An 18,945-nucleotide genomic window follows, 5' to 3' on the forward strand; every position below is an offset into this window, starting at 1 on the left:
TACAGATATGGTAACTTTTTATTTAAGCTGAACATGTGTATTTGGCTCAGGACTTTTTATCTTTGATTTTAAAGAGACTGACTGCAAATAATATAAAAAAATAGAAAATGTAAAATTAATCAATATTTTCAAAATTGTGACAAATTTTGAAAACACTTGTATAAATTCTGCAAACTTTGTGTACCCTTAAAGGGGCATCATTTAGTCACCATATATAATGATATTTGAAAATATTAGTACTCTACCCTAAAGTTTAAACATAGAGATATTCATGATGCGTGTAATTTCAAGAGGGTATCAAAAGTGATAATGGTTAGAAAAATATACATACTTTTGCTTCTGGAAAAGAACAGCTCATTTGAAATATCCATCAAACAAAATATTAAAAAAGCCTCTCCACAGATTTTTTTTTCCCCACAGTCCAACATAAAATGTATGGTTATATACAACTTACGCAATCTGTCATTTTCAAGATATAGTCAAAGTTTCACCAGCACAGAAAAACATAATTTCTTACTGCTCTCTGAACTGTTGGTTGCACTGATGCGGGATTTCCTTTTCAGGCAATCCAAAATAGTAGAGCCATGCAGCGACAACATAAAGAAATCATAAGAAAGGTAAAGAAAAATTAAAATACACAAGAACAAAGGAAAGCATACTGATAAAGAGATATCGAGAAGGAATAGTGACCAACAGCAAGAGATGTGAACTCTTTAGTAGCATGCAGTAATTTCTATAGGAACAAAACCAAACCATGCTCCAAGTATTAAAAGGACACTCTTGCGGTACTTCTCATGAGTTTTTAGCAGTGATATCAAAGATTACTGTCTACTGGAAATAGCCTGGACTGATTTTTTTTCAGTGGATTCCGTTTTGTTGCTGTGCTTCAGTTCGTGGCAGTGTTAAACTTCAGCTGCACACACACCAAGCAAAAGAAAAAAAAAACAAACCCTAAGGGTTTAAAAGGAAGTGAGATAGGAAGAAAATTTCAAAACCATGTGCTTTCAGTACCCAAGTGCAATGCAGTAGCCAACTTAACTATGGCTTGATTATTATTTGTTATCTCAGAAGAGCAACATGGCACTTGCAACAGTGACTAAAGTGACGCTTCAATATCGGAAACCCTTTACAGTGTCCTTTTAAGTGTCAGTAAACTAGTGTCTTAGCTGCAACTGAAAAAGAACAGGCAAATCCTAATGAAACAACCCAAATCAAGAACGTTACAATACTTCACAGTAATCAAGAAACAGTCTATGGAACTACCGAACAGAAAAAAGCATGAAGGATATAGCAGCTTATGGTTTACAGTTTTCACTTTTCAGTTTATTAATATTAGTGGTGCACTCGGCAATGGATAAAGCAAGGATGAAATTCTGACAAAACTGGCAATTATCTACCACATGTCAACACTTATTTATGGTCCTTGTAAACAGCTAACTCCTTTTTGAACTTTAATTGCAAAGAAAAGAGTATTTACATATAATATATATGTATATAACCACAAAACCAAAGTTAAATCCTTATCAAGGAAAACACATTTTGAAGAGAAGAAAAGATAATACAATATTAAATAGTACATATCCAAAGATTTTGAAGGCATTGTGATTTTCATGTTTTCTTCCTCCAGTCACTTCCCCCTGGATTTTAATAGACTAAATACTTCATTTCAGAGTAAATAAGTGGAAATATTATAGAGCAACTCCGGTAAAGAATAACCCCACTACTGACAAATGCTCGAGGAATGGTGATCCAGGACTCTGACTTAAAGCAAAAATAAACAGCGTATAACGCCACAGCAAAGAAGTGGCCAATCAGTACCATTGGTTTAGGAGATAACCTGTATTAAAAATAAATAGATAAAACACGTAAATAAACAGAATCAGAATAACAATTTTTTATTTTATCATTAGAGATCCCCACTCGAGACTACACACACCCCCTTCTGATTTAGGCAGCTCTAGTCTTGCTGTCTCAACTAAATAAACAAACTTTGGTGTCTTCAAGCTACTATACAGTCTGCGTTCCCTTCTACAGCACAGCCAGCATATACGGCTGCTTTCTCTTAATTTCCAGTAGTCTGTGTCTGCCTTTATCAACTCCCAGGGGATTATTCTCAACAGGCTCTATCAGTTTCAGCTCTTACTCCAAAACGGGAGAAATATAAATGCACACATTCTCACATGTCAGTACTGCATTGATCACAGGTGTTCACACACAGGCTCTTAACTATGTAGGAAATACCAGTTTTCCTTCTTTACCTCTTTGTCAAGAATATCAGCTATACAGGTAGATTTTTTCAACTGTGTTTTGCATTCCACAAAATGCTGTACTCCGATCAGTAAACTCAGCAACATTTAGTTCGATCTAACCCTTCTTTGTCTGCATAAGGTGAGTAGGAACTGCAACTTCAGTATACTCTTTTTTCTTTTTTTTTTTTTTTAAGAAGATGCACATACAACCCTAGCTTGGCATGCAGCTGTACTCAGTACCCTGTCAGTATTCATACATCTGAGCTAAGACAAAACCAAATGTTTTTAGAAAAAAGTACTGAGGTTTAAGAAAAGGTAGGTTTGTTTGCCTTTAATGGAGTTGGACCTGATGATCCTTACGGGTCCCTTCCAACTCAAGATATTCTCTGATGCTATGACTCTGTTCAAAGTAGTGTGATTTATTGTGCATTCACTAGTTTCTGTGGTGTCACTCAAAACACCCTGATAGTTACCAGTAACCCTGTTCCTTGTGTTCTTTTTGGGGAGACCTCATCCTTCGCTACTCTCACTCTCAGCTTGTCAGGCATGAAAGGCCTCCACCAGCTCCTCTGCTAGTCTGGACCCCTCTACCTCATTCAAACTGCCATGACACCTGCATTAACTTCTCTCTAGATTTTAGTGGCATTTTTTACAAAGAAAGAAAAAAAAAAAAAAAAAGGAAAAAAAAAAAAAAGCCAGCATTTAAAGGCATAGCTTCTAAAAGAGCTCCGAATTTTAGTATAACCCTAAAAGTATAGGTTCATATGGACCATTCTCCCTGTGCAGAGCTGACCGATTGGGAGCAAAGCAGATCTTGACAGAGGCTCACAGTGCTCGACCCCGTTCACATTAACTATTACCAGCATGGTGAACTTACACAGATAGCAATCCAACAGGACCCGAGACACATTCTCCACCAAGTCTGAAGTAATGGAAACAGGCTTTCTTTAGCTGATGCAAGGAATCTACAAAATTAATTAAAATGACTCAACAAATATATTCAACACATATAAAAAACTTTTCCAATAATACACAACAGTGATATTAACTCCAGGACTTTGGTAGCTGTCGTTCTGTTAAATTCAGCTGGATTCTGAGCTAGTTTTATTTAAATAAAGCATAGTCTTATAGAATACCTACATATTCTTGAATTAGCTGGCACAAGAACAAGTGTCTTCTGTTTTGTTCTTTGTGTTGTTTTTTTTCCCCAATAGTTTTGTTTTTTTTTTTAAAACAAACTCCAGACTTGTCTTCACATCACTAAAGCTCAGTTTACATAACACTAGAACTAAACAACTAGGCAGAGAACGCAAGCTAACTCATTAAAATCCTTTGATTGCTGTATTTTTAATATATATCAATATACATACACACACACACAAACACATGGACATATGCTCATACACATACACGTCTGTCCCCGTCCCCATCCCCCCCCCAGACGTATTTATTTACTAAGTTGTAATTAGTCAGAGTTATCTTTAAAATACATTTACCATCTGTGGCAGCAAAGAGTTCATAAAGTGCCTGGGCAAGAATATTCACTACAAAAGAGTGAGATTTTTTTCTTGACCAGTAAAACGTTCTTTTTGCCTGAAAAAGGGGAAAAAAAAAAAAAAAGTACTCCTGTAAGTAAATACACAAGAACAATCACAAGATTCCCAAAGAGATGGTAAGAGTCATACTCATGAAAATGTAGAGCGAATTTAGTGATATGCTAGATCAGTTCCAAGCTAAGTCATTAAGGAATTTTGGAAACTTGTTGAACCAGTTATCAAGCCTCCTCTTACAATAAATACAGGAAAAAAACCCAAACAACAAAAGTAGTTCCAGGGTGCGCTTCATCTCATCCTATAGTAGGTGGCTGGGGTAGGTCAGAAATTTGAAGGATAACACCTAGTTCTCTCTGTTGACTAAGTAGGAAATAACTGAAAGTCTGAGGTGACTAGCTGAGATCTAAGCATCTGCATTTGGTCAGGTATGTCCTGTATTCTCCTGACATTCAGGGTCCCTCTAAGTGCTTCTCAATTTTCAAATACACTTTTTGAGTCATCTACTTACAGTCTATAATTACTCTGGCTATAATTTATCCAAGACAACATGCCTAACTCACTTAAAAGAAGTAAACAAATAAGTAAGAAATTTTATTATCTACTCATCAAAATTTTGGATCTAAATCTCACTGAAAAAAATAATGCATCAACACTGATGATGCCAATTCCTGGGAAAGAAGGACATGTTCTGACTTACTACTGTGAGGTTAACGCAGCAGTCAACAGGCCAGCTGTTATTCTCTGAGTAGCGCTCACACATGTGTAATGGTCAAACCCCACCGCATTTAAGATCAATTTACATTACAAATACACCACTAATATGGGACTATCAGGTTATGCTAGCAAAGCAGGCTGTCTAGACACAGCACTCCAGTCTTCTCAAGCAAAACACAACAGGTCAGCAAGCAGAGTTTTGAATATGCCTTTTGCTATAGCACACATGGCAGCCTCGCTTACTGGTGAATGCCTAATGCATGATTTATCTACCCAAAGCTTTGAAAACCCCTGTGCCTCACTAATAACTTACATGTCTCTGGGTTGCATAAAACTGAAAAGCGTGTCACTACGTTGCCGCAAAAGCTGCCTAAAATAAGCCCAAAATAAAGCTTTACCTTGAGAATGTCAGAATCTTCATAAAGGTCTGGAATATCCTGGAGTAAACCTCTCCATATTTTAACATCATTTAAAATGACACTCATTCCTCCACCAGTTAGAGGGTGTCTTATATTATATGCATCTCCTAAAAGAAGAACACCTAGGTAGAAGACAAAAATTAATGGGATACTGCATGACCACTACATAATCTTAGAATTCAAACCCTCTATTTTTTAAAAACAAAACTTACTAAGAATTCATTCCCACCAGAAAATGAGTAACAACTACAAAATTTTTTAAAAAAAAAAAAAAAAAAAAAGGAAAAAGGGTGGTGGGGGGTGTGGGTGTTTTTAAATTAACAAGCTTAAAAAGGCTTTAAGATGATCAAGGTCAAAATATTTTTTCCCTATAGGTATGAACATGTGTGTGTCAAAGAACACAAATACAAACACTTTTTAAGGTAATTTCTTTCCTTTTTTAAATCAAGTTTTCCTTAAAAAGACCACACTTGTATAAGCTTGAGCAACCGAGTGATTTAAACTTAAAAAAGCAGGCACTGATATCAAGTGTGGTGTTAATATAAACATTCCCATTAAACTATGCCCAAGGTACACATTTTCAAAATATTATTTTTCATAGAAGAATTATGAGACAGTTGTATTGAACAACAAAGGCCTAAGCCCTAGGAGAAGTTTATAATGCCTTTTCCCCTCCTTTTAATTTCATAATACACACCTTTTTTGTTTACAGCTGAAGGAGGCAAGAAGCTGGCTGGCATAGTCCTTAAACGATCATTCTGAACCGCTATTAAGAATGGTTCCTTTAAGTGGTCTGCAATAACCAAAATATTTCAGTTACACTACTTGGAGTCTAGAATAATTTGCATACAACCCATTTTAACCTCTTCTTAGAGATGTAATCCTTCTGAATTGCTAACCTCACAGATGTGAGCTGAACGAACTGCTATGTGATGTAGAACTGAAGGGTGAATCATTACTGAAAGAGTAACTGTGCACATGGAAAAAGCCCACATAGTTCAATGGATTCAATGAAATGTGCCTTTTTTAGCACATTTAATTGAGATGATTACGGATGGAAATCTTTCTAGACTTACCAGGTAGTTGTGGATGAATGGTCTCAATCATATATTCTTTTAAATTTTTTGGCATTTCCCCTCGAATATCAACAAGGACCCGAGTCTCAGTTGAAGAAATCCGATAGATTAGCACTGGGCTAGTTTTAGCTAAAACAAGTTCAGCATAATTAGCTTTAAACTGTGACGCATCCTTCAAAAGAAAAGAAGGGGGAGAAAGATTGAGACTAATCAATGAAAGGATATTAAAGTTCAGATTAAAAAAAAATAATAATTTTCTGAAATACTTTGAAATAAAATCCCATATCACACTAAGTTTCTATTCTTTTTCTCTTTAAATGAACAAGAGAAGTGTTTTCAAAAAGCAAGTTCTGAATTTCAGTGTAGTTACAATTCTTCTGGCAATACATTTTTATATTTAGTAGAATAAGTAATACATTTCATGTGAATAACTCACAAATATTTAATACATGCTATTGAAAACCTGTAATGTAATCAATGTAATAGTTTTTGATAAGATAATTTTGTTTTCTTATCATAAAGAAAGTGGTGGGAGGGAAAGAAATACACTAATCTGTATACAACTACATGGAGACACCAACTGAGGAAGAATCATAGGGTCCTATCTAACTAGGTGTTAAACAAGTTTCCAAAAGCACAGAAACAGGAGGAGTTAGAGAGACAAAAAGTGCTGAAGCTCCTCCAAGTCAGTGTTCCCAGCCCAGGGAAAGTTCTCTAGTTTTGGTTCCTTTTCCCTCAATTATTTTTGCTGTTAATGCAATAGTTAACGCAGCAGCCACAAGGGACAAGACCCAGCCAGGATTTCTACATGGGTTCTCCAACCACCCAGCTACCAACCTTGATTCCTACCTTCTCTCTTGAAGTTTATAGGTCTTGAAGGTATACATGTACCTGGTTACAAGGTACCCCACCTTCAGGCAGCAGCACAGTTTGAGTATTCTTCCAGAGCATGTAACACAGCACAGCTGCTAGGATGATCTAAAAATCAAGACTTCTACTCCCTGCACCGTAAGTATTGTGGAAAAAATCCATGTCACCATCTTAGCTACCAGTATCTTAACACAAACCAGTCAAAGCACCTATACCCACAGTAGTAATTTTACAAATTGGATACCAGCTTTACAATGGTGCCTACTTTTAATGCAGAGATTAGAGCTATGTAAGATACAGCACTAATAGCGCACGTAGCACTACCTTATATGAGATGCTGAAACTTTTTTTTCTTAAAAGTATTTTCTATGAACTGGTGTGGTGAGTCCAGTGCTCAGTTTAAATTAGCTATGTTGAATGCTAATCCATTTTTTTTAAACCCTCCCTTGTTGAACTATGTGCTTAAAATTAACACTATACTCCACTCTTAAAACCAGAAATCTTAACTTTTAACAATATCCACTTTAAAAAAAAGAGGAAAGAAACCCACCCCAAACTGGCTCACAGTTACTAAAAAGTGTTCTAAGAGTTGAAAACCTGACCTGTTAACTGTACTGAGTATGTTAAGTCTGACGTAGAAAGTTCAGCTATCCTAGAGCTGGGATGGAGTATGAATCAGTAAAACACTGACCAAAATACCCAAACACTCCTCAAAGGGACACAGAAACTGACAGAACGGCTGGATAAATATCTAAAAGCATAGTCCTAATTGATACTGTTGGAAAGATAATGAACAACATATTCAGTGAAATTCAGACCCACATTAAGAAGCAGCAGCACACTGTCTTACATAGCGTTATACAGAAAAGTTACCTTCAAAATGCAACCAACAAAATGGGATGAAACTGTAACTTTGCTGGAGACCAAGTTTTTTCTAAACTTGGAGAAAAGTCCATCAGCCACAACAGTTAGGGGTGCATGAAGTTCCTGCAGCGTGAAGAAAAAAATAAAGACATGACATTTTCAATTTTGCTTCAGAACAGTGGAAAACTTCTCCCAGGCTCTCACTTTCAATTGTACATTAGATGTTCCACAAAACAATAAACATATAAGATGATCACGGACCATATTTATAAGATATACAGTGGTTTTTGCCTTCCTCATTCACACTTCATTTCCTCTAAAAATTGATCTAACAGTATACTCCAGCTTTTACAGACATGCATTCAGATAACATAGTTATAGGGACCATGTAGAAACTTGTATATAAAAAACCCCAAAAAAGTGAAGCAATTGCTCCCTTCAGCCTGTAATGCTCTTCAGGGAAAAAAAAAAAAAAAGCAAGCAAAGAAGAAATTTTATATTAAAGAAACATGCATAAGCAACTAAACAAAACCAAACTGAAGTCTAACAAACTGAAATGCAGTAAGCATACAAGGTCTGCTTTAAAAGACCAAGCAGTGAACTCTGAGCAGCTCCTAGTATACTTAGGAAGTATAAGAACACATAATGCATATAGACAAAATACAAAACAAGATCTGAGTAAACTGATCAGGTTCAGCCTGAATGTATGCATAAATTTCTAATTTTTAACACTTATATTGTTCTCTAACATAAGCAAATTACTCCAGTTACTAAAATATACTTTTAAGCATTTCACTGTTATGGCAATATGACAACATTATTATACTAAAAAGCATTTTGAGGGAGATGTTACCTTCTACCTATAGCTTTCTCAATATATCTCAGAACATTCAGTGATTTCACTGCACATGACTATAGATTTATATTGAGCATTAGTCCTTGGCCTTCCAATAATCTCATACACTTGGCACAAGCGAAAAAAAAAAAGTTTTTCTTTTAAGCTTTCAGGATGTACTAACAAGGCAAAAAAAGCAGGCTGTGTTTCATCAGTACTCCTGAAAAATGTAATACTACTGGATGGAAGCGTCTGGGGAGCCAGTATGTGAATGGGTTCCTCCATGAGCAGTTCTCTCCTGCACAGGAATGGACTCGGTCACTTGTCTCACACAATCCTGACATCCTTTGCCATGTGATGGGAAATCAGGAAAAATCAGATGACAGTAGAGCTGAGTAACATAATACACGTTCATGGTGTCTGAGCTTGTGGAAGTGAGCTCATGAAAACTCTTTCCTACAGATTATGGTCTCAGATGATTGCAAACTCTAATTACTCCTGCAATTAGAGCAAAGCCACCTGCCCATATGGGTTCCCTTGTGTCTAATGATCCGAGCATTCATGCTACAATTTTTCCACAGTCAACATACTAAGACCGTTACTCTATTCAGTTGCTTGGTTTTGATAAATTTTCTACATTGACTTTTAGCATACTGGGTAATTTGAACCTCATTTAAGACAATAAAAATCTCAACGGTAACGTGGTGGACAACAGGGATGGAGAGAACAGAAAAACAGAGACACAACATTGATCAGCCTCCTTTCTTTATCAAAGCAGGCTAAGAAATGTAAACAGGCTTTGCTTTGGTTTTGGTTTGGGTTTTTTTCCCCCCTAAGTAGCTTCCCAGCAGCTAAAAGTCACAGATAGCAAAACACAGTTCAGAAGAAATTTTTACTGGAAATTTCTTACGCTAGATTTCTAAAATCAAAGGAGACCTAAGCTAGCAAATGAAACAGCTCTTTCCAGCTACAGAACTTCAGCATTCAGAGCAAAACATGAAGTTGTTTATCACCTTTATACAGATAGGAAACTCAAAGCCTTAAGAACAACATCCACGCTCTTAGGAAAGATGCAGGCTAAAACACTTGTCACACTACTGCTGGTCAAGTCAGTCACACTTAAAATTACAACAACAACATCCATAAATGTGTAAAGCCTAAAAACAAATCTCAAAGCAGAGTAAGTACTATCCCCCTCCACCCTCCAAACAAAACAACCAGCCGTCTACATTGCTGGACGGTAAAGCAAATTACATTCAGGGGGAAAAAAAAAAGACCACAGATCACATCCCTCACCCCCAGACTTCCTCCTCTCCAAATTCCCTGTCTTTCCATCACCCACGTGTGATTCAATGGCTTGTTCTACTAGAGTGGATTTCCTGATATAGTTTTATTCATTTTACATGATACATGAGGCAGACCAAGAAACAGGACTTGGAACTCCCTCTTCTTCCAGCTACCTGAAGAAGGATCAAGGATGTTGTTTCCACTCAGCTCTCCTAGAGCTTCCTACTTAACAGCACTTTGCCATCACGTGGGCTGAAGTGCCATTTGCCTGAAGAGCTACAACCAGCTAGTTCTCCTACTTCTTGGGCACGTACTTTTTAAAAGGCTCTCTTACTTATGGTTTTATACCGCCATTCCCATTTCTAAATGACCTAAAGATGAGAGATTTTGTTAGTAATGCTCAGAAAAGGATCTTCTAACCACTTGGGAACTTCCTCAGTCTTTTATGGAAGGCAGCAGAGCATAGGCGGAAGATTCCCATCTTCCCCATCAGAGCACATCTGAGCACACTGGCTACATAACTTTAGGCAGCAAAAAAAATTTAAAGTAACAAAGGAGATTACAAATTTGGCTTTTCTAGAGAATAGGCAGTACATCCAGAACTTCAGCAAATTGGTTCTACTGAGACTGGTCTTCCCCAAACTTTTTACTGTAAGTTCACACAGTTCCATAGCATTTAGCCAGCAGTTTGTCACTAGCTGAGGCCAGGAACACGAATCAAATCGGTCACACATTTAGAACAGGCCAGAACTGTCTTTCTGTGATCCAAGAAATGACTGGACAGAGCTACCTCTATAAATAGGCACCTATTTTCTTATGTTCAGACACCTCAGTTAATGGTGGAAGTATACGTGGAAATGTAGACCATTACATGCAGGCAAAGCACAAAATACATTGTTTTTTTCCATCAGTAACTCTCAAAAGATTTTACACTCCAGACATATGAACATTAAAATAAGCAATGAACTCCATTCTCCAGAAACACTGAAAGCAGAAGCTGAACCAGAAGTTACAATAAGAATCCCCATATGCTAGGACTGTATCCACTAGAATGCAGTCTCCTTTCATTAAAGCTTTCACTTTCTTGGTAACTGCACTATTTCTGTACCAGTGAACTGGAACAGACATTTAAAAAGATTATTTATATGTATATATATATATATATGTATGAACCAACCCTTGATTTTCTCAATAGTTAGCAAAGATTGTAACAGAAAACTGTCCTACCTTAGTGTCTCCAGTTTCTTTGTCCTTGTACTGAACACCCACAACACAGTCATCTTCCTCAAGCAATTGTAACACGGTCCCCTCTATGAATTTTGCACTGAAATAAAATTGAGGGGTTAGAACAGAATGGAAGATGATTAATGATACCAACATTTCAAGGCACTTGACACAGAAGGAAAACCAGATTTTCACTAATTTTGTCTCTGCTGACACTGTTTGTTTAGATTTTACAAAGATGTGCTCTGGACCACTTTCAGAAGCCACATTAAACATCAAAAAGTGCTCATCACGAATTTCAGTTCAGCACTGCCATTTGGTGTGATACCTGAGAATATTCTAAAACTGTAGTGCTTATCCTAAACACCCTACCACTTTGCAGAATCCCCAGTTATGCTTCAGGTGCTCCACGGCCACATGAGAGATGCAAAGAGCAGTTTGACATGGTCAGAAATAAGCGGCTGACCGAGTCATCCCTGCTAAATGGTGGCAAATGCTGACAGTGCAGTTGAGACCTAACTCCAAGCAGAACTCAGGAGCAAGATCTGAAGCAGCACTTCAACATGTACACTAGATAAAAGTGAGGTACCCAACTCTCCGAATAGTCCAAAATAATCTAACCTGATTAGGACACAGATATTCAGCTTTTGACCTCAGGACACACTTTTTCTTTTTGGGGGTTCACAAATTAAATCCCTGTAATCTTATATCCTTTATTGGATCTGAGCTGTTAGACCTCATCCCAGCATTTCAGACTTAGCAGCTTGAAATGGACACTCTCTCTCCCTCACACATACTTCTGTATCCAGATGGAATTCCACAGCTTGGGAGAAATGAGTCCATTTGAGAGTACAACAGCTTGGTATTTTAGGTTCTCAGAGGGAACATGAGCAATCGATTTCATGTCTTTTCTACATGTCAGTGAGCACAGAAATTTCAGAGCAGATTGTGACTGGCTTAATTTGCCAGGCAATAGGCAGGTTGGCTGTATCAAAGTATCTATGGTTTTTATGTGTGAACACATGGACGGAAACTTCAACAGCAAGGGAGTGCAGCAGCATGTCAGGTTAACAGCAGGTGAACCAGAGTTCGAATAGGATCCAGAGCTTTAAACTTCTTTTATAGCTGTCATTTCAGCTACATAAGTGCTCATTTCTTTTTCTGGTTTCACCCACCGTAAGAATAATTAACTAGTGATACCCTACCTGTTTTCTCTGCAAAATTACTTTTCTGAAATAAGTTCATATTGCCTAGTAGTTATAAAGAGGATATCTTAACCAGTAGTAATTATCCCCTATATTTTCACGAGCTCTGAGATAAAAAACAAAGCCTCATGGTACTGTTAAAGAGTTCTTGACCTCTCCCGCACCTTAATTTAACATGTTTTCAATGCTAAAATTAAAATGGAAAGCAAGCACACACAAAATGAAACTGTGTGGATACAAAGGGAAAGAACTGAACTCAAGTCACATGAACATTAGCTTTTGTAAGTTTCTGCTTCAAAGACTGTGTACAGCTGCTGGAGTTTTCCCTGAAAGTTGAGCAAACAGGTGCCCAAGTTTCACCGAGCTTGAAACCTCAACAAGACTGCTTTAGCTTTTATAGCTAGTAAACACAGTGGCTATTAATTTTAACTGTAGTACAAAGCTGCTATCTTTCAGTGCTACTTTTAGTAATTCATATGATATAACAGATATGATAGGAGAAAGAAATTTCAGAATAAAGACACGTAAGGTAAAAAGATGATAGCATCACGTTTCCTTTGTAAGCATTATTTAGGGGGGGGAAAAAAAGACAACACAAAAAACACCTCACAGAAAACAGCACCTAGAATCTATTTTGTTTCAATAAAAGTTTTTATCTCATATCTTGTATAAAAGAAAGAAATCAGTTAAAGAGAAAATACGAAACACTAATATTTATTTCATCAGAAGAGAAGGCATCTTCCAAGATTCTGAAAAACAGATGTTAGTAACTGGAAAGAGGTACTTCCATTCAGTGCTCCCTTCTAGTTATTTGGCTTGACTTCTTGTCATCAGAAAAAGCAGAATATGCAAATGTAAAAGCAGCCTGATTTCTGGCATCACATATAACATCAGTGGAAGAAATACACATCCCTGCTCATCACAGGAGGCTTTGACTAGATGACTTTTAAAGGTCCCTTCCAACCCAAACCATTCTACAATTCTAAGAAATGATACCAGATCTGTCACTTGTTTCTTGACCAAAGAAGTTCTACACATTGCTCACTGAGAAGAGGTCTCTTCTTCTGGTAAAGTACAAAACCCAAGAATCAGCAGAAGAGAATCACCCCTTAACCCCTGAACTGTTCTCTCACATGGATGAACCAGTACCTTGCCTAATATTTGAAGCCTATATTCCCAAAGTTTAAAGATTAATTTTCCCAAAGGGTAACATTTGATGTACATGCAAGTCATTAATAGAAAACAGAACGTGTAACTACAGCTGTTACTTTCTCTCAGTCTTGTTTATTGCAGCCCTCTTGTGTTGGGAAAGAGTGAAATAGTTAAGGGATCTCACAGATGCTGGGAACAGTGCTTCTGAGCCTCTGGATCCCAGCTGCATTGCTCACAAGGTGACTCACTTGGGCTCTGCCATAGCTGCCCTTCGGAGACCCATGATGAACTGGCCATGATGAAAAGATCTTCCACTGGCCACGTGGCCATCTTCAGATGTTGGATAAGGAATTTCAACCTCCGACTTGCTCTCTAGGTCATGAATTATGTAACCATTTACTATTTGTGAATCAATACCTTCTACTGTATCTGCAAAATATAAGCCAATAGATGAGTTTTTAAAAGTCTTTAAGAAAGCTTAGTTAAGTATTCTTTTACACAGAGTCCAGTTTTCTTAATCAAAACACACATGTTGAAGGATATTTTCAAAATGGCAGACTAGACATACACAAGCAGTTTTCGTTCAAATATTAAGCGCAGACAATGTCTTTCTTCGTTTTCCCTGTAGGCATGCATTGTATAAAAACATAACTGAGCGTACTAACTGTCGTGTTATAGATTTATTGACAATTTGAAATGCACTCACCTTCAAGACCCAAGTCTCTAAGGGCTTTAAAACCTCCAGGCTGCAACAATTCTCCAACTATCCTGTCAGGTTCTTTCAGATCCCTCTCTATTACAGTCACCTTTCTTCCATCCCTTGAGAGCACCGTGGCCAAAGAAGAACCAAGGACACCTGATCCCACAATGATAATTTCTGGATCGTATTGGTGTGATAATATTGTATTTGGAGTTGTCTCTGTCAGATATACATCTGAGAAGTTTACTTCTCTTTTACCCTTTAGAAAACAAAGCAAACAAAGTTACATGTGCTGATGTATCTGTACCATAACCCTGTCAGAGCACTGACTTTGGACTAGTTCTACTTTGACCCAGGGGACTGAGCGCGTATCAGTAGCTGGAGAGTGTTTTCCCGTTTAGTTTTGTCCAAAATTGAATCAGTCGTACTCTACAATGCAAGAAAACCACAAAGAACAAAGAAAAACCAACATCCCCCCAAAATAAAAACAAGATACTTGCTTTTTTTTGCCCTGCTGATCAAAGACAAACCACTAACATAGTCTCAGAGAGACTGAAAGTAAAGTTCCTATAAAATGCAGTAAGCCGAGGCTGTCCCATATTCTTGGTCTAGAAAGTAACAAAACAATGCCTTCATGCCAGTGAGCCACTACTACCCGAAGGCTTTAGCAGTTTGCAATGAAAAAGTTATCAGATTCACTGGAAAATGTATTTCTCTTTAATTTTACTGTAAGGGAACCTACCTACCAAAATAGCATCTTATGATAATACTCAGCATGAAAAAGTGTCAACAGAAGCTGCTACCTGGGAAACGTTTTAAAGAAGTGTCCTGAAATTAAAACTCATCAGACAGTCAAAAGTATAGGTAAAATTACCATTCGCCTACATTTAAAACTGTTAAGAATTGACATACATCAGATTACGTATCAGTTAACATATAAACTGGTACCTGAAGACTAGTTGTGTTACAGTACCTTCCCAACAGCATCTAATCACATACACCTGAAAAAAACGTTGTAAGGCCAATTCCAGTGCAAACCTTGAAGTCATTTCTCTAGCTGGTAGAATAGAGTCCAATTTACTCTTTCACAAATGCCTCAGTGCTGACGGGGGTAAAAACACGATTACATCAGTGAAACAAATGCCCAGAACAACACTGGCACCAGAATTTCTAGTGGCATTGTGTCATGCTTGTATCTACAACACAGCAAGGGAGTGCAAAACTATCTGAATTCAGATATTACAAGAAATGGGGGTAAAGGCAGACTTTACCAGGAAAAACAAAATAAAAATCCAGAGCCTTTGACCTGCAGCCAAAAAGTTTGAAGTTCTTTTGCACAAGGGGTCAGCGCTCAGCTGAAAATGCTCAGAACTACACAAGAAAGTAGCCAGACAGTACCAGCCCACAGATGTACTGAATATGCATTTCTATTTGTAGTCTTAGATGGCAGGATGCCAGCTCAGCTCTAGCCACGAACTACAGCTCTCCTCTCTCACAGCAAGTCTCACACTGAGCTCAGCAGAACAGACTATCTGAGCTCTGGTCCTGTAGCTATTGTACAAGCAATAGTTTAGCAATAATTTCCAAATAACTGTACCTGCCGTTGTCTAGACAAATGTGTTTTCTCCACAAGTATTAGGAAGCTGATCACAGAGCCACAGAACGGCAGAGGCTGGGAAGGACCTTTGGAGGTCACCTGGTCCAAAGCCCCCTGTTCAAGCAGGGCCACAGCAGATTGGCCTGGACCATGTCCAGCTGGGTTTTGAATACCTGCAAGGATGGAGGCCCTACCACCTCTCTGGGCAACGTATTTCAGTGCTCAGCCACCCTCAGTAAAAAAAAATGTTTCCTGATGTTCAGAGCAAACCTCCTGTGTTTCAGACTGTGCCCACTGCCTCTTGTCATGTCACTGGACATTACTGAGAACCTGAATCCGTCCTCTTTGCACTTCCCTTCAGGTATTTATATACATTGATGAGACCCTCCTGAGCCTTCTCCTCTCCAGGCTGAACAGTCACAGCTCTCTCAGCCTTTCCTCATAGGAGAGATGCTCCAGTCCTTCACCTCTACAACAGGCTGGCAACTGAAGGTATTTTCCTGCTAGTATAATAATCCTTCACCGAAAATGTTTCTTCACTTATATTTGATTTGGCTCTACAAAACACCTGATCTATCACTTAAGTAAGTTTCACTGTTTCTTTTGCCATCCAAAACTAACACAATGACAAATCAGACATCCAGCATCTAAAAACAAATTCTCTCCAACCCCTTCTTAGCTGCTTTCCCGAAGCTGGACAGAGGGTCAGTGGCCTGAGGGCACAGCAGGACACTGCACCCTATGTGCCACGTCTGAATTGAACCTACCTTTCTGGATTTCGGCTGTTCAACTTGTTGAGATCCTGGGGTGGGTTTGGCCCAGAAGAAGCCAACAAGCGGTAAAGCTGAGAGAACATCAGAGAGCATCCCCAGGTGGGCTTTGCGCTGCTGCTGCTGCTGCTTGGGCCCCCTGAAGTGGTACCTGTAGGACAGCAGCAAGCCGAGGGAGAAGAACACTAACGCAGAGAGCAGCACCTCCTTATTGGCGTAAGTCATCAGGTCTCCGCACTTTTTATACACGTAGATGAAGGAGGCGATACCCAGAAAGGTCCACATCGTGAGGGGACTGGTCACTGGTCCCGGCTGCTTCCTCCAAAACTGTCCCGTCGACAAGCGCTGCCCAAAATGCGGTTTTGTGCGGGGTGTGAGAAATGTCCGTATAGGAATGCAAAGCCTTCCTGTGCGATGGGAGGGAGGGAGATCCCGATGAAAAAACAAGATGCTCCACAGAACCCCGTAGAGGACTGAGCCCCACCTCGCTGGGCTGCCACAGGAGCCCAGAGAGCAGTTCCAAAACCACCCCCCAAAAAATAAAATCAATATAAAACGTCTTAAAAATCACCAGCTCCGCACAGCGCCTTACGGAGACGCGCGACGACTCCCACCACACGCGACGGCTGCGGAGCCGGCGCCCGTCCCCGCCGCGGGCGGGAGTCTCCTTCCCCACCGCCTCCCGAGCTCACTCCTCCGCCGTGCCCAGCCCCGTCTCGGCTGCCGGGACGGATGGATGCGGCCGAGCCTCCACGCCGGGGGAGTGAGGCGGCGGCGCTGCGAGGGGGCCGCCCCAGCCGCCCGTGACGCACCCGGGCGGGCGGCTCAAGGCTCACGCCCCGGGGGGGGTGCGGCTGATGCGCTACCTGTCGTGTCAGGGCCCCTCGCAGCCGCCTCACGGAGGAAGGGAGGACGCGACGCTGCTGCTAATGCTGCTGCTGCCGCCGCTGTCTCCTCCTCTTCTTCTCCCTCTAACCCCTCAGCCCGGTTTCCCGCCTGGCTGCCAGGTATACCCGTGCCCGGTGCCTCCCGGCGAGCACACCCCGACCGCACGGAGGCGGGCGGGCGGGCCGGCCGCCGGGCAGGCGGGACTATGCTAATGAGAAACTGCCTCCGCCTCCTTGTAGGTACCGCGCGCCCCGTGCCTCAGCGGCTTCTGGCCAATCGGCGGTGCTATGCCGAGATGGCGCTATGGCCAGACAACCAATCCGAGCGGGAGGTAGGAGGGGCTAGCGTCCGCCGGGCTCCTAGGGCGATGTGACGACGCGTGGATGGGCGGGGCGGGAGCGCCGGGGTTGCCATGGTTACGGGATGAGGGGCTGCTGCTGTGCTGCCGCTGCCGCTGCTGTGCTGCTGCTGCCGCCGCGGCGGACCCGGCCCCGCCGCTCCCCCGTTCCCGCGCGGCTGCCGAGCGGGGCCTACGCATGCGCGTGGCGAGGCGCGGGCGGGGGACGGCCGGCACCCGGCGGGGTGGCAGCGGCGGGCACCGCCGTCTCCCGCGCTCGGTTCGGCACCTGGCCGGCAGCGGGGGACGGGGAACTAAGGGCGGAACAGCTCAAAGGACGCGGGGGCGGCAGCGTTGGTTCCCGCGCTGCTCAGTCCTGAGGGACCGCACCGTCCTGCAGCCTGAAGAGATTTTGAAACGTTTTCTAAGAGAAAAGGTGTCAGGGTGCGGCTGCGGAGGGGCAGGGGCTGGCTGGCAGCCCCTCAGCCGCAAACCGGGCCCAGAAATGCAAAATCCGTGGGAGAAGTGGGGGTAAGGTGAAAGATAAGAAAGACCCCCTGTGCCCCAGCTTTGTGAGCGGGAAGGGGAATTTGGAGATTTGCTCCTGGGGTTATTTGTGTGGCTGGACAGAACAAAAATAAGCTTTATCTTTCACATTGAGCTTCTCAGGGGCACACACCAGTGGTCCTCCCTTTTCTCTGTGAGAGGGACCTTTCCTGGGCTACGTACTTGCACAGCACAACATTGAACATGTCTCTCTATGGCAGTATAACAATCCTTAAAAATAGTGAAGCCATGAAACATGTCAGGACCCCACTCCAGGCAGTAAAAAAACCTAGTAAAAGAATGAGCAAAACCTGTCACATGCAAATGGAGTGAAAGGAGACAAGATCCATGCAGTGGTAAAATAGCGCCTTTTGAAGAGGAGAGAAAATGTTTAGTAGTTTCTCATGCAGTAAAAAGACTGCAAACAATTTGGTAGACTCGAATACAGGCAAAAACAGGAACTAGTAAGAAAAGGGGCTTTGGTTCATTCATCAGGTCAATCAGTTCAGGCAGAAACGAAAGATCCTGTGAGCTGAAAGATCAAGCACAGGTTTTTCTATATGGTGAAGACACAGGTCTCATCAACAATAATGATTATCCCCTCAACAACGAAATGAGTGCAGCAGAGGCATCCGTAATCATAGGAATCTACCTGTAAA

At 40.7% G+C, this 18,945-nt stretch overlaps 1 protein-coding gene across 2 annotated transcripts; it reads right to left on the reverse strand.

Annotated features, from left to right (window-relative positions):
* On the reverse strand, positions 1 to 17,599 carry SQLE (squalene epoxidase). 2 transcript variants are annotated; one of them, XM_056332861.1, is made up of 12 exons: positions 17,382 to 17,599; positions 16,513 to 16,922; positions 14,155 to 14,407; positions 13,697 to 13,877; positions 11,095 to 11,191; positions 7,755 to 7,868; positions 6,012 to 6,183; positions 5,633 to 5,728; positions 4,915 to 5,057; positions 3,746 to 3,842; positions 3,127 to 3,214; positions 1 to 1,837 (listed from the first exon to the last, which is right to left on the reverse strand). In XM_056332861.1, the coding sequence occupies exons 2-12, from the start codon at positions 16,798 to 16,800 to the stop codon at positions 1,645 to 1,647; spliced, it is 1,722 nt and encodes a 573-aa protein (XP_056188836.1). In that variant the 5' UTR covers positions 16,801 to 16,922; positions 17,382 to 17,599; the 3' UTR covers positions 1 to 1,644. The 2 variants fall into 2 exon arrangements, with proteins under 2 accessions (XP_056188836.1, XP_056188837.1); XM_056332862.1 differs by having other exon boundaries at positions 17,087 to 17,599.
* Between the last annotated feature and the right edge of the window lie 1,346 nt (positions 17,600 to 18,945).

This window comes from Falco biarmicus, chromosome 3 (assembly GCF_023638135.1).
Source record: "Falco biarmicus isolate bFalBia1 chromosome 3, bFalBia1.pri, whole genome shotgun sequence".
In the NCBI taxonomy this organism is placed as follows: domain Eukaryota; kingdom Metazoa; phylum Chordata; class Aves; order Falconiformes; family Falconidae; genus Falco; species Falco biarmicus.